Source organism: Protopterus annectens, chromosome 11.part0 (assembly GCF_019279795.1).
Source record: "Protopterus annectens isolate FY-2018-M chromosome 11.part0, PAN1.0, whole genome shotgun sequence".
Taxonomy (NCBI): domain Eukaryota; kingdom Metazoa; phylum Chordata; order Ceratodontiformes; family Protopteridae; genus Protopterus; species Protopterus annectens.
Genome location: NC_056745.1, coordinates 833,292,256 through 833,306,610, shown reverse-complemented (window position 1 = coordinate 833,306,610; position 14,355 = coordinate 833,292,256). Strand labels below are relative to the sequence as shown.

At 40.4% G+C, this 14,355-nt stretch overlaps 1 protein-coding gene across 6 annotated transcripts in view; it reads right to left on the bottom strand.

The window, feature by feature from the left end:
• Nucleotides 1-14,355, bottom strand: part of DENND2A (DENN domain containing 2A) — a 2,268,767-nt gene that overhangs the window by 1,216,362 nt on the left and 1,038,050 nt on the right. For all 6 annotated transcript variants that reach the window (XM_044088248.1, XM_044088247.1, XM_044088242.1 and 3 more), the window contains one exon: nucleotides 9,872-9,965. In XM_044088248.1, coding sequence (XP_043944183.1) covers nucleotides 9,872-9,965 — 94 coding nt within the window. The remainder of the gene's footprint in view (nucleotides 1-9,871; nucleotides 9,966-14,355) is intronic.

Sequence of the window (14,355 nt, the reverse complement as noted above, 5' to 3'; positions counted from 1 at the left end):
ATTGGAGAATGCCCAAAGCTGAGCCCTGTGGTGCATCACTGATAACTTTTTTGCTTTCAGAAGGGACACCTTTGACTTTAACCATATGGGTTTATCAGACAACCAGTTTGCTACCAACTGCACATTATAATGATTTATATTCAGATTTACAAGTTTGCCAGTAATGGTAAATAGTGTCAAAGGCCATGGCGAGGTCAGGCTATGCTGTTATAACTAAGTCTGCCCTTAATTTAGTTGGCACCATAACTCTCAACTGTACTGAATTTCTCTGATTTTACCGGTTTTGAGGCCTAAATAATGGGCTGCCACGATTCCAGAGTGGCACCCCTTCATTTCCATATTTCCTGGCTTTTTTTTTTCCCTGTCTCAGCCTTTTGGGCTGACATCATCACGTGCAGAGGCGTGTGCGATGACGTCAGCAGCCTGACAGCCTGTCAGAATTGGCTGAGGGCTCAAGGGATTCACTGTACTTTGTTTCTGGGCCAGCAGGAGTAGTGTCCAAACCATGTGTGCATTTCGCCAGCTGCTCCAGGTAAGGAGGACAACCAAAATAAAAACTCAGTACTAGTTGAGCTGTGAGCATTTGACTTATTTCTGCCGCAAGCATTTGAAACAACTTGCCACAAATGGTGTGTACATTTGAATTATGCTGCTTGTCTGCCTCTTTTCTGCCAGTCTGTCGTGATCAATTTGAATTAAGGCGGGTGTGTGCACTCTTATTTCTGCCACAAGCATTTGAAACACGTTGCCGCTGCGAGCATTTGAATTAAGGGGAGTGTGTACATTTGAATTAAGCTGCTTGCCTGGTTCTTTTCTGCCAGCATTTGAATTCAGCTGCTTCTTTTGTGTGTGTATTCTGTCACAAGCATTCTTTTTCTGCCGCAAGTATTTAGGTTCATAGGTTCTTAGGTAGGTACTTCGCTATCTGCCCAAAGGCATTTCTAAGCCTAGCCAGAATAAGTTGGCTTTCACCACCCCTTAAATTAGTTCCCTGTGCTTCTGTCCAGCAGAGCCACTGAAGTGATCCCTGGAGTAAACTTCTGTTTCCCATCCACTCACCAAGGTTTCTCTTGAAGAGTGTTAGCGAGGAGCTCTGCCTAATGTAGATTGGAATCTTGTTCCAAAGCATGGGAAGTCTCTTTGACAGGAATCTATCCCTTCAGCACGTCCTATTTATTGTTGTGGTGAGGTTTACATCCCTAGAGCGTGTGGCTCGAGGGGATAAGCTTTTCTTTAGGTGGAGCATGTCCATCAGTTCTGGGTTGGACATGGCCTTGTATGTCAGGCAGAGATCACCTCTGAGTAGGCGGTATGCAACCGAGTACAGCTGGAGTTTCTTCAGTCGAGCTGCATAGGGCACCTGTTTGAGGCCAGTGATCCTCTTGGTGAGGTTCTTCTGTGGTCTTTCCAGCTGTTGCAGGTGTCTTGTAAGATACATCCCAAATGGGGCATTGTACTCTATGATGGGTCTGATGAGTGATGAGTAGAGGGGCTCAATGACCTCTTTTGATATGGATGAGAACCCTTTTGTGATAAGGTGGGCCATGTAGAAGGATTTTCTAACCACTTTGGCAATGTGATTATCAAAGGGGAGTTTACAATCTACTTGGGTCCCCATATCCCTTACTACATCTTCCGTATTTAGGGGACTACCACCTATGTGGTAGCTTGTGGGTACTTTGTTTTTTCCAAAGGGGATGACTATGCACTTTTTGGCATTTAGCTTGAGACCATGATTTTGACACCTGGTATCCATCTCAGTGAGACCCTTTTGGAGGATGTCTGTGTCAGCCAGAGAGTTAATTATAGCCCCCAGTCTGCAGTCATCTGCGAACTTGGTCAGCCATAGTATTCCTGTGCTTGCCTGTACCTCTGAGAAGTATATGTCGAACAGGAGGGGTCCTAGGACTGAGCCCTGGGGAACGCCACTTGTAACCGGTTTATAGTCAGACCTAGCTCCCGTAACTCTTACCATGTGGTTTCTATCTATGAGCCATTTGGCAACCCATCTTGTGACGTAGGGGTTTATGTTCAGGCTGGTGAGCTTGTCTATAATACCAGAATGGGAAATGGTGTCAAAGGCCTTTGCGAGGTCTAGGTAGGCTGTGTGTTCCATCTTTCCCTCATCTATAGCCTTGGTAACTGTCTCAAAGAAGTCCACCAGGTTTAGGAGATATGATCTGCCCTTAACAAAGCTGAACTGGGTAGGGTCCAGTGTTATGAGGTTCCCAAAGTCTCTGTTAATGAGTTCCATGATGATGCACTCCATAGCCTTGCAGACCAAGCTGGTCAGGCTTATTAGGGCGATAGTTCCCAGGGTCTGTTGTGGCTCCACCTTTGTGGAGCAGAATAACCATTGCTGTGTGCCACTCTATGGGTACGTAACCTGTGGAGAGGCTGAGTTTGAACAGTGTGTTTAGGTGGGGGGTTAGTTCATCTTTGAGCTCATGTAGGACGCAGCCTGGGACACTGTCCAGTCCCACTGATGCTGTGTTTTTGGCTTTGGAGAGGGCTGTTTTAACCTGAGTGTCTGTGATTTCAGGAGCTCTACATTCTTCTGGTATGGTTATGGGCCCTTTTGGGGGTGGGGGGTGAAGTTTGCACTGAACCTGTCTGCCAGGATGTTGGCAATATCAGTCGGTTCAGTGTATTTTGTACCATTCTGCACTAACTCCGAGCAGATCTGAGCACTGCCACTTAGATTCTTGACATAGCTAAAGATTGCTTTGTGGTTGTCTTTGGAGTTCTTGGCAATTTTTCTTTCGAAACTCGCCTTGGATGATTTTATGAGGGATCATAGTTTCTTGCTGATACTGATCAGGGATGTCTTCCCTTCACTGGATTTTACTCTTTTCTGTACTAGTTTCCTCCTTCTATTGTATACCTTGTTTATGGCAGGAGTCCATCAGACTGGTTTCCTTTTCTTGGAGAAGTGAGTTTTGGTTTTGCTTGGGATAGCATGATCCATGCACTCTTGTAGGTGCCCGTAGAATGCATTAGTAAAGGATTTTGCAGCTTGGACAATGTTATCTTTTGGCATGGGGGCTTTGAAACTTTCCACCTTGGTCTTAAGTAACATGAAGTTTGCTTTTGAAAAGTTTTTCATGGTGGTTTCCTTGTCCAGGGGTGGGGGCAGAATGTGGATATCCAAAGTGATTTGTTTATGGTCAGATCTAACCAGCGAGGGGTTGACCTCTGCTGTGGAGCACCGGTGACCCATGTTGGTGATGACCAGGTCCAATATGTTGTCACCTCTGGTGAGAGTGTTGACCAGTTGATCCATGGCATTTGAGGTTATAAATTCTAGGAAATGCTGGGCAAGAGAGTTAGTACTTGAGTAGTTCTCCCAATTAATGTTTGGGTAATTGAAATCATCCAATATTAGGGTGTTTGGTAGGACCTTTATATTTCCCAGTGTTTCCAGAAATGCAGAATGGGGGTCCTGGGACATGGTGGGTGATCTGTAGCAAGCTACAATTTGAATTGCAGTTTTGCCCGCTGTTAGTTGCACGTGGATGATCTCTGAAGTATCATGCTGTGCCACTAACCTGGAGGCGTGAACATCCTTGATGAATATGGATACGCCCCCGTCTTTTGTATTTCGGTCTGGGTTCTGTGGCCGAAATGTATGGCATGAGTTGTAGCCTGGTAGTGCTGGGGTGCTCTCTGGAGCCTTAAACCAAGTTTCTGTTACTGCACATATATAGATTTTCTCCATACTGAGGAGTGCCTTGTGTGCGGGCATTTTGAGGTTTAAACTTCTGGCATTGAGTAGCATTACCCTCAGTTTTTTGTTACTTGTGCTATTTATGGCGGTGGGTTTGTCTTTTGAGCCTTGCCTAAAAAAGGCACTATGGGGTTGGCAAGAGCCTTGGCCAGTATTCGAAAGCCTAAGGGTGACAGGTGCAAGCCGTCTCTAGCGAAGCAGTGTGGCTTGTCGAGCATGTCATCCCAGGTGGACAGACACTGGATCCCCTTTGAATGACACCAGAAACTTAGCCAATTGTTTAAATTGATAATTTTTTCTTTATACTGTGGTATCATTCTTGGTGAGGGCAGGATGCTACTCAGGGTCAGGGTCATACCGGCCTGGGCTACAAGATCAGAGAGCTCTTCCATGTCTCTTTTCATGTAGTCCAGGGAGGTACGGCTCAGGTCATTCACACCAACATGGACAATGACAGTCGTATTTGTACATGTTCTGGAGTGACCTGAGTGCCTGTGTTATGTGGCAGATCCTGGCACCCGACAGGCAGCTAACAGTAACCCTCTCCTTATTCAGCCTAGTGAGTGGGACATCAGTGTGCCTGACTATAGTCACCTATTACTAGTATGTTGTGTATGTTATTTTGCTGTGATTGCATGGCACACTGGTTTTGTGAAGTATGTATTTCATGATTTGTGTTGGGGGGTGGAGGTTGCTTGGATGTCTGCTTTGGAGGTCTCTGTTACTTTTGCAGATTTTTATTTAGAGCCTCCGAGTATGTTTTCATGTATTTATGTGTGTTTTTTACCGGTGCTGGTTTAATGGGTCTAGGTGGGACTGGTGGTGTGATGCAAGTATTTCCTTTCTCTTCTGATTGTCTGATCCAGCCTCGGGTTGACAGAGCTTAGCCTCCAGTTTGGCTGTATAATTGCAACTCTCACATGCATTAGTGTTTGGTGGTAGGAGGACAGGGTTGTCTGTGTACATGAGGCAGTTGTAACATTGCCTCAAAATACCCAGATTCACCAGTTGGACTGGAGAGTACGCCTGGAACTGCCCTTTGGACATGCTTGGATAGGTACAGTGAACTGCTTTACTGAATGGCTGGTAAGGTTGAATAGAGAGTCTTGTCCTTCTGTACAGTATAGGAGGGTCTAGTGCTAGGGTTTATAAGTGCTTGCTGTGAGTTTTGAGCAAGTGCCGGGCTGAGAAATGAATGGCTTGAGTGCTTAAGTTGAAAGTCTGTCTAGTTTCAAGGGAAAAATTGAAGAGGAGACTTTGTGGAGCCTGAAATAGTTATACCCTAGCTAACCGACGCTGCCTGGCATGCAAAACCAGGCAAATGCGGTATTTATAGCAGGGAAATGAAAGAGAGAGAAATTAGCTCAAAATGGCCAATAAACTACTAATTTCTGGGCTGAAACCACTCCTCCAGGGACAGATAGGCTGCTCAAAGCTCCCCTCTCTCACAGGTGAACAGACAAAATTCCTTCTATCCAAGTAAGGTATGGGCAAACACAGAGATTTATAACACAGCCCTGAATTGAGCACTTAACCTAAAAACTGGACTACACTAGCTTAGAAAGGCGGGAAACAAGTATATATATATTTTTTTCAGAAAATAAAGCAGATACAATAAAAAAACTCTTTAAATACACAGAAAAGGATACTTATTTTTATATATCTCAGATCAGAGTTGTAGTCAATGCCCCTAGTAATAAAGTAGGAAGAAACACAAATACAGTAAAAGCAGATGAATAGAATGCAATTTTTGTATATATATATATATATATATATATAAAACAACAGAAAACGAACAACTGATTTAAAAACAAGTTACCCAATTAACCAGAAAAAAGCTCAAAACTGAGCCTTGCTCCAGCAGTCTTCAATCAGACAAGTTCTAACTGCACACTCCTGCTGCTAGGGTGCAGGGGAACCTTCTCCAAAAAGAAGATTGTCTGGGTCAGTGCTCGTTATACAAACAAAGCTAGATTCAGCAGGCCTGAATCTGGTCTATTCTGCAACAAGGCGCACCAATTTCAGAAAAAAAAACAGTTCAAATAAGCAGGCACAATAAGCCTGTGACCAGAAATTCCCAGCTCAGAAGGGCAGAATCCAGCCCCCCACAAGAGTGCAGACCACACCTTCTTAATGTAAAAACTGGCCCAAAGCCCAAGTGCTTAAACCAGAACTAATACACTTTAAAACAGACACTAAGCCTTCAATCAACTCCCAACTCAGAAGGATGTAAGCTTCCTGTCCTGCCACAACAGTGCAGACCACAAACCTTCCTAATGTGAAACAACTGGTCTAAAGCCCAAGTGCATAATCCAAAGGCTTAAAATAATAGTTACAATTTAATCGGCTACTAACAAGCAGTAATAAATGCAGCAGAATAAATGCTATTAAGTACTTTTAAGAACAGGCAGCAAGCGCAAAATAAGTAATAAAGTAGGAAGAAACATAAATACCATAAGAAGATGAATAAAGTGCAAAAAAATTTTTTTTTTCTCTCCGTATTAGGGAGAATGAGCTAAGGACTCTAGACTGGGAGGAGTGTCTCAGATCAAATATACAGTAGGGGCGGGCAATTGCAAAGCCACCAAGTATAAAAAGAAAACTCCAATAGGTAGGGCAGGGTGGGGGGAAAATCATCTCAGAAAAATAACACTTTCAACACAGATGAGAAGCCAGCAAATATTAAAGATCTAAATCAATCATGCAAAAGCAATTAGGATACTGTAGAACTTTGGAAAGAAGTGTCAAAAAATATGCTTATCAATTTATATTTTGAGTTGTTTCAGTAGCACTCTAAGTCAGAACTCAATTAGATTCAAGCAATGAATGCAGAGGTAACAAACAGGGAATCTTAATTATACTAGCAAGCCTTGAGACAATCAGATAAAACACACAAGTTACAAGCTGCCTTGCTGCAGCGAGCATTTGAATTAAGGGGGTTGTATACATCTGAATTAAGCTGCATTCTGCCACAAGCATTCCTTTTCTGCAACGAGCATTTGACTTAAGCTTCTTTTCTTTGTTAAATTAAGGGGGGGGGGGTGTCCTTCTGAATTAAGCTGCACTTTGCCACAACCATTCCTTTACTGCTGTGAGCATTTGAATTGAGCTTCTTTTCTGTGTTAAATTAAGGGGGGTGTGTACGTTTGAATTAAGATGCATTTTGCCACAAGCACTCCTTTTCTGCAGACAGCATTTGAATTAACATTTAAATTAAGCTGCATTCTGCCACAAGCATTCCTTTTCTGCTGTGAGCGTTTGAATTAAGGTGTGCGTGTGTGTGCGTGTGTGTGTGTGTGTGTGTGTGTGTGTGTGTGTGTGTGTGTGTGTGTGTGTGTGTGTGTGCATGCGCGCGCCTGTCTGTCTGTCCATAGCGGGGTCATTGAGATCCCTTAGCAAAACATGTAGTCTCTGAATTCAGATAGTGGAACCTATGCTTAACATAGTAGTAAGTTGACCATCTGAACTATTTTTTTTTGTCTAAAACAAAAACTTAAGTTAAAAGTAAAATAATTTGTAAATGACAGCAATAGTAAACAAGTACAATAGTCTCACTTAAAAACAAAAAAATAATAAGAAACTAATGCAGTCCTTCTTGACTGCATCTCTAATGACCTTTATGAAAGGCAGGCTTTGACCTTTAACCCCCAGGTCAAACCCTGGGCATGTAACCTGTTTGTCCCAACAAAAATGTATTTACCAGCAAATAAGTACCAAAGTTACAATAAATGATCCAAAATCTCATGTGATTTAAAATGAGAAAAAAGGATGTTTTGTTTGTTTATATATTTTTAAAAGTAGCTAATACATTTTGAAGAAGTTGGCTTTTTGAATGACAACAAAGGGATTTTAAACCCAACACAACATAACAACAAAAAATAAAGTGCTGCTTTGGAGTGGAACCTAAGAATGAAACAAAGCAGAGTGCATAGTGCTAATGGAATATACATGTTATGATTTATATTAACACCGGTGCTTTTTTTTTTTTTCAGAAATGACCTGAAAGGTAAAAATTACAACTGGATCACTTTTGTTTATTTTTACACTTCAGAACTTTTGAAGAACACAGGGACAAAGATAAATCAAATTTATGTTCAGTATAAGTGTGTATTCTTCCAAAATGTGTTCTGTTAATGCAATGTAATATTTATTTATTAGTCAGGTAGTTCAAGTAATGCAATGGATTATTGTCAGCACAAACTTTTTGTGGTTTTCTTTTCCTGCAAATCAGTGAGAACTGAATTCACTAAATAATGATAACCATTTAAGTTTCAGTCTTCCTATCTTTCAGGAAACACATGGTAACACAACATTTTATTCTAGTAACTTTCCAAGATTATAGAAGTAATGTTTAAAATGTGTCCCCGGTTCTGGGCCTTTGCCCCCCCCCCCATACATTTTGGCTTTTTCCTGATTTCTTGTGCTGCACAGTTCTTCAGGGAAAGAGAAGTTTAGTGCTGCTTATGCAAAGTCTACTTGTATTGTTAGTAGCACAACAGGTAGTATACTTGATTTTGCTGCAGAAGGCTGTGTGTTCTACTCCCACAGTATGTAGATGGATTGCTGACACTGTACTGTGTTGTACTTTTAAAGGGGTGGATGTTGCAGTCCTGAGAATGTCTTTCTTTGGTGGACATACCTAGTAACTATGAACCTGTTATTAGTTTGCCATCCATTCCCTATTGAAATATTACTAGCTTAGCATTTTTTAATATAACATAGGCAATTTATTATTCAAGGGCAGCAGGCAATTTACTTGTACATGAAACAATGAAATATAAAGTTGTTTGCTAGCAGCAACATCTTCATTAGTTATAGATCTCTTTATTATAGAATTATTTAGATTACTTTTACTTCTGCAGAGATTGTGCATATTTACCGATACTGGTGGATTGTAGAAGTTTGACTAGACTTTTATGATGAAAATGTTCTGAATTGGGCAGCTTGGTCATTATTAGTTCATGCATTTTGTTTCATTGCTTACTGGAAAAATGTTCAAAACACTGGAAAAAATGTTCAAAACAATAAATTTAAAACGTGCTCTAACAAGTGTGCTGTATTATACAAGGAATACAATTTAACAGAGCGAGAAAGGTGTACCAAAGAACACATGTATGTTTCATGTACAAGGGGCATATGATTTGAAAACAGCCCAAATGTAATCTTTATCCACCACTGGCCAGATGCATTTTCTTTGAATGTGGGTTTCAATGATGTTTGAATGAATGTGAGTTTCAAGGGCAGAGATGTTTTAATGCTAAGTCTATTTTCATTGTGAGAATGTATTGCTTTGTTTAGCATGCGTCTATTAGTCTTTGTGCTATAAAATGTAAACGAAAAGCTTTAAATGAAATCCAAATACTCACTGTAGAAGTAAAGCAGTATGCAAATTACAGTGTTTATGGTAAATGGGGTGAAATAGCCAAGTAATAGGACAATGGAATGGCTGCAGGGGACTCTGGGGTTATACTTTGGTTGTGCATTCTTCAGTTTGCGTTTGAAAGTTGGTATCCCACATTTCCATTGGAGTGGGCGGGGTTGCATAATTATGTGTGCAAATGTTAATCAGCATAGCGATTTGTATCTATTTTTCATGAGCTTTTGTCAACAATTTTGATATTTCCAGGTTGAGAGGTATGGTTGGCACTGGATCCTGAGGATTTATGTGCTTGGAAGTATTTGGCAGTGCTGTAGCCCCCTTTTTACTATGCTCCCTGCAGTTACCCTCAAGGGCAAGTGTAACTGATGGTATCCAGTAAGTTTCACATGCAAGTTCATGTACACATTAGCATATTAAATTAACCCCAGTTGAGTACCTGTCACACCCTGAAATTCTGATGTCTACAAGAGTATTACCCTACAAGTTACATTGATTTAACCCTCTCTCTCCTCAAAATGAAGCTGCCCTATAGTTAAAAAATCCTGTTCAAGTGCCTTTTTTTTTTCAGTATTCCATCCTCTTCCTCAAACATATATCACCTGTGTAACAGACACCTAGCCTATCTGTACAAGTTGCTCAGCATGACTTATTTACGTCTTTTCAGTGTTACCAGAAAAGCAGAGAAGAACAGAAATAAATTCATAGAAAGCAAAATCTTCAAGCTCATGAATACTGAGCAGAACATTTTGTTTATAAAACCTTACCTTTTCCTGAACTGGTCTCAGTTGACTGAGAGAACCTTTTTACTCTTTTTTTCCCTCTTCGTGCTTCAAATATTGCATTTATTTTCAACACTACCTGTAAAAAAAGTTAAAAAGTTAAAAAGAATTAGTACATTAGATGCTAGATGGTTTTCTAACTGAGATATAAGGTCCCTTCGGAATTTTTCATTACCTGTTCTCTCCGTTCATCTGACACCCACACCAATTTAAGTTTCTTCTCTCCCGCATCACTGCCCACCCTAGAACTTACCCTAAGACCTTACAGTAACTAACCATTGTTTATTTGTGTCGAATGGCTCTTTGGTGATCTAGCATTATAGGTGTCTACCTTGTATGTGGGCTAGAAGTTCAGCCACCACATGAGAGGCAAAAGAAAAGATTCACTCTACATACTAAGGTACTATGTTCTGGTTTCTGTCCCCCACATGGTAAAAGTACATATTAGTAAGCACAACAGTCAATGTAGCTCACAGAGGGAAAGCCGGGCAAGATGAAATGAAAATGCAGAAAGAAAAAAAAAAAGAGTCTCAAGGTGAATCCAATATGAATAAAATAACATTAAAAAAAAAAAACAATTAGCCATGAATTATAAGGTTGTGTTTACAACATTTTCTGATTGTGACAGTGATAATGTCATTTATTTAGCCATCTGTAGCACCTGTCCAACTTTCTATGTGAGTAAGACCATAGAAAGCTGAAAGAGAGAATTTGTCAACATCAGTCTGATATTGGAAAGAAAACTATGTACAATGCCCTAAGTGAACATATCACTGACAGGGCTGAACAACATATTTTTAAATTTGCAGTGTAGCAAGTACTTAAGCAAAATCTAAGGGGAGGTGATATACAGGCACTGACTGAAAATGCAAAATACAGATGGATTTCCAGACTTAGGGAAGGTAAATTTCCTGTTTTGAATGGGGCTGTGTCGCTGAAACCTGTATTGAAAATGAAATCTATATGGAGGTAATGTTTTGTTAATTACCACTTTAATTATTTTGTATTTAATTGTTTTTTCTGTGACACATGGCAGATTTGAATATGTATATATAATGTGAGTATACTTAGCTTTGTTATATGCCCGAGGAAGAACTTTTTTTTGTGAAACCTTGTGTTTTTTATTAAACATTTTATTAATTTTCGAGTCACCTTGAGATGGATTTTTCTTTCTTTTTTTTTTTTTTTCCAATGTACATAGTATATAAATGTAGAGATCTTCCCAAACTAGGACACAAACACTCCAGGCAGTTACTACATCAGAAAAGATAGACCTTTCTGCTAAGAGGAAAGGATTAAGAAGGGTGCAGCCCTGCCTCCAACTCCTCAGTTCACTGCCAAACTCAGGCTGCTGTCATCAGAAAAACAATATAAAATATGCCTACTATTCTGTGCTGTAAATATACTTCTGAATTATAATCCACTACAACAGCATCATCACAGATGTTCCATGAGACCCTCTGCATGTTTATACCACCTGCTAAGTAGCAATATGTACGCTGATCAGCAAATCCAAGTTACACATGCTTACCCTAAAACCTATTATCCAGTGAGAAAGTAACTGTCATCCTCAGATAATATATAAAAAATATATAAATCTGTGCAGAACCTCTACTCTTCTTCAAGATCATCCCCTACATAACATCTCAGACATTGGACTGGGTTCTACTGTTGACTTCATTAGCCATTTCTAGCTTCACATTGCATACAGTGCTCTGGGATGTAGAAAAGTATGTAGTTGTAGTCTTGCAAGGTCTTTTTGCCTTTTATAACCTATGATTAACAAAAGAAGACTGCGACAACTGAAAGAAGCAAATCAAAATTCTGTAGGCTTCACATCTAGAATACTGTTTATCACCTTGGAAACCCTAACAAATTGTGCCTGCTAGTGACATGGGCTTTAGGAGAAATAAATGCCAAATAGGTTCAATTTTTTTCATCTCTACAAAAAGAAGAACCTCTCAGAATTTCTTATAAAAAGTTAGGTACAGACGTGGACCAGCACTCTGAATGGCTACATGCCAATCTGTAAACATGCAGTTTTAAGGCCTATCATGCTTGCAGGTCTGCAGAAGGGAGCTGCTTACTACTTTCCCCCAGCTGACATAAAAGTGATTAAGGTTTACTAAGTTTACAGGTAGCAACATGTTTTACTCTTTGGGCTAAACGTAACACAGCTAATCACTTAGTAAGTTTACATGTACAACAATTTTACTGTTTGAGTAACAAATAATAGAATTTATCATCTGCTAAGGTCCAAAGGAACACTGTCTATAGTTGATTGCTGCTGTTGTATTTAGAGTACTGAGAATGAATACAATAATATTTCTTGCATCACAACTATAATAATGCATGCTACTGTTTTCATGTTTTATAATACAGCATAACTATTGCTTTACTTTACTTTATGTTATTTTTATTTTATTGATGTATTTTTATGGGGAAGTGGGACAGATCTCTTTGGACCATTTACAGGTACAACACGGGTGATTACACATGCATACGATATGGGAAAACATTTTACAGTCACTTAAGTGATGAGAAAAACATTTTCACATAAGGTATGAGGCAAATCTTTTTTGCAGTCAAATACAATATGAGAAAAACTTTTACAATAAGAAAGAGAGTGATAGAAGTCAAGTTTATAGACATGACATACAACATAAATGCAGAACTGAGTATGGATATATCACAGCTAATCAAGTTTATAAAACATGCAAATTAGAATGAGAGTATCAATGCTATGTAATGCTATGTATAGAGGCAGACAGCATACAAACCTTCATGAGGTATACTGCAAGGGGAAAATAGAGATGAAGCACTCAAGGAAGAGGCAGAGGGATAACAGGAGAGTGGAAGGGAAGTACTGAGTGATGGCAGGAGGAAAGGTAGTGTTTGATTTAAAGTGGGTCAATATAATTAAATTACGGAAATAACAGTACAGAGTTTATGGAATGTGTCATGTTTGAGCATATAGTACAGTTGTGTACATTTACCATAAATGTAGATGTTCGAGTGTATTCACTGTTGCAGTCATCACATTTGGGTTATCTGCCTGCAGGTAGCCCTCAGCCGGCCTGAATACTAGAGTCTTGGATTCCTGAGTCAGATGCTGTCTATTTTTCCATGACATCAGGTCGTCAGGGGTATAAAACATGCAGCCGATGCCATTACATCAGTTATTCTTGCCCCAGACGTCAGGTGCCCCCACAATGGGAAGCAATTATATGTTAAGGTACACCTCCTTCAAAAAGCAAATACACCAGAAAACTTAAATACACCAAACAAGAAGGAAAGGTAGAGCCAAGAGAAGTCAGGGGGCTGGAGGGAGGGTAACCAGGACTGCAACAGTGAATACACTCTAACATCTACATTTATGGTAAGTGTACACAACTGTACTATGTTCTTCATGTTTCACTGTTGCAGGCATCACATTTGGGTTGATTCCCAAAGTTAAGGAAAGGAGGAGGAAGTTAAGAGAGCATTAGGGCCAGCTATTAAGCCCTGCAAGACTGCAGTGGCAAAACAAGCTCTGGATTTAGAAAAAATAGGCATGTGGTAATGCTTGGTGAAGGTATGTACAGAGCTCCAGGTAGCAGCTTCTAGGATGTCCCTGGTAGGGACTCCTCTGAGAAAGGCTGCAGAGGTAGATGCAGCCCTGGTGAAATGTGATCTTATCCCCTGTGGGGTAGGTTTTCCATGGTGCTTATAGCAGAAATGAATGCAATGGGCTGTCCATTTAGAAATTGTTTGCTTTGAAATGGCCTTCCCCTCTGCCCCTGCAGCAAAGCCAACTAGCAGCTGTTGTGATTTTCTGAGAGGCTTAGTCCTGTCCAAATAAAATCTAAGTTGTCTGTGCATGTCCAGAGAGTGCAGTACTCGTTCGCCTTTGCTTTGTGGATTAGGGAAAAAAGTAGGCAAATGAATGGACTTATTTAGGGCCACATTAGACACCACCTTGGGCATAAAGGAAGGATTGGTCCTGAGGGAAACCCTGTCTGCATGGAAGATAATGAAGGGTTCCACTGGCATAAGGGCTTGTAATTCAGACACTCTTCTTGCTGAAGTGATGGCTAGAAGGAAGGCTGTTTTCCAAGAAAGAAATTTCAACTCTGCAGTTGCAGCTGGCTCAAAGGGAGGGAGAGTGAGTTTTTCCAATACAAAGCTAAGGTCCCAGGCTTGCAGAACATTCAAAAGGAGAGGCAGAGGAGGAAAGGCATAAACTGAGAGGCTTTCCCAGGTAAAGTACAGGAATACAATCTGTTGGCAGGGTACTAGGTGAGATTTCATTTTGTTTATGGTATACCCCAGAGAGGTTATAAGTTTCTTTACGAATGCCAGATGTTTTAATAGCAGGTCCTGGCTTTCTGCCTGAATCAGACAACCATCCAAGTATGGGTATATTTGAATTTTTCTCTGCCTGCAAAATGCAATGGCTGGTGCTAGACACTTTGTGAACACCCTAGGCA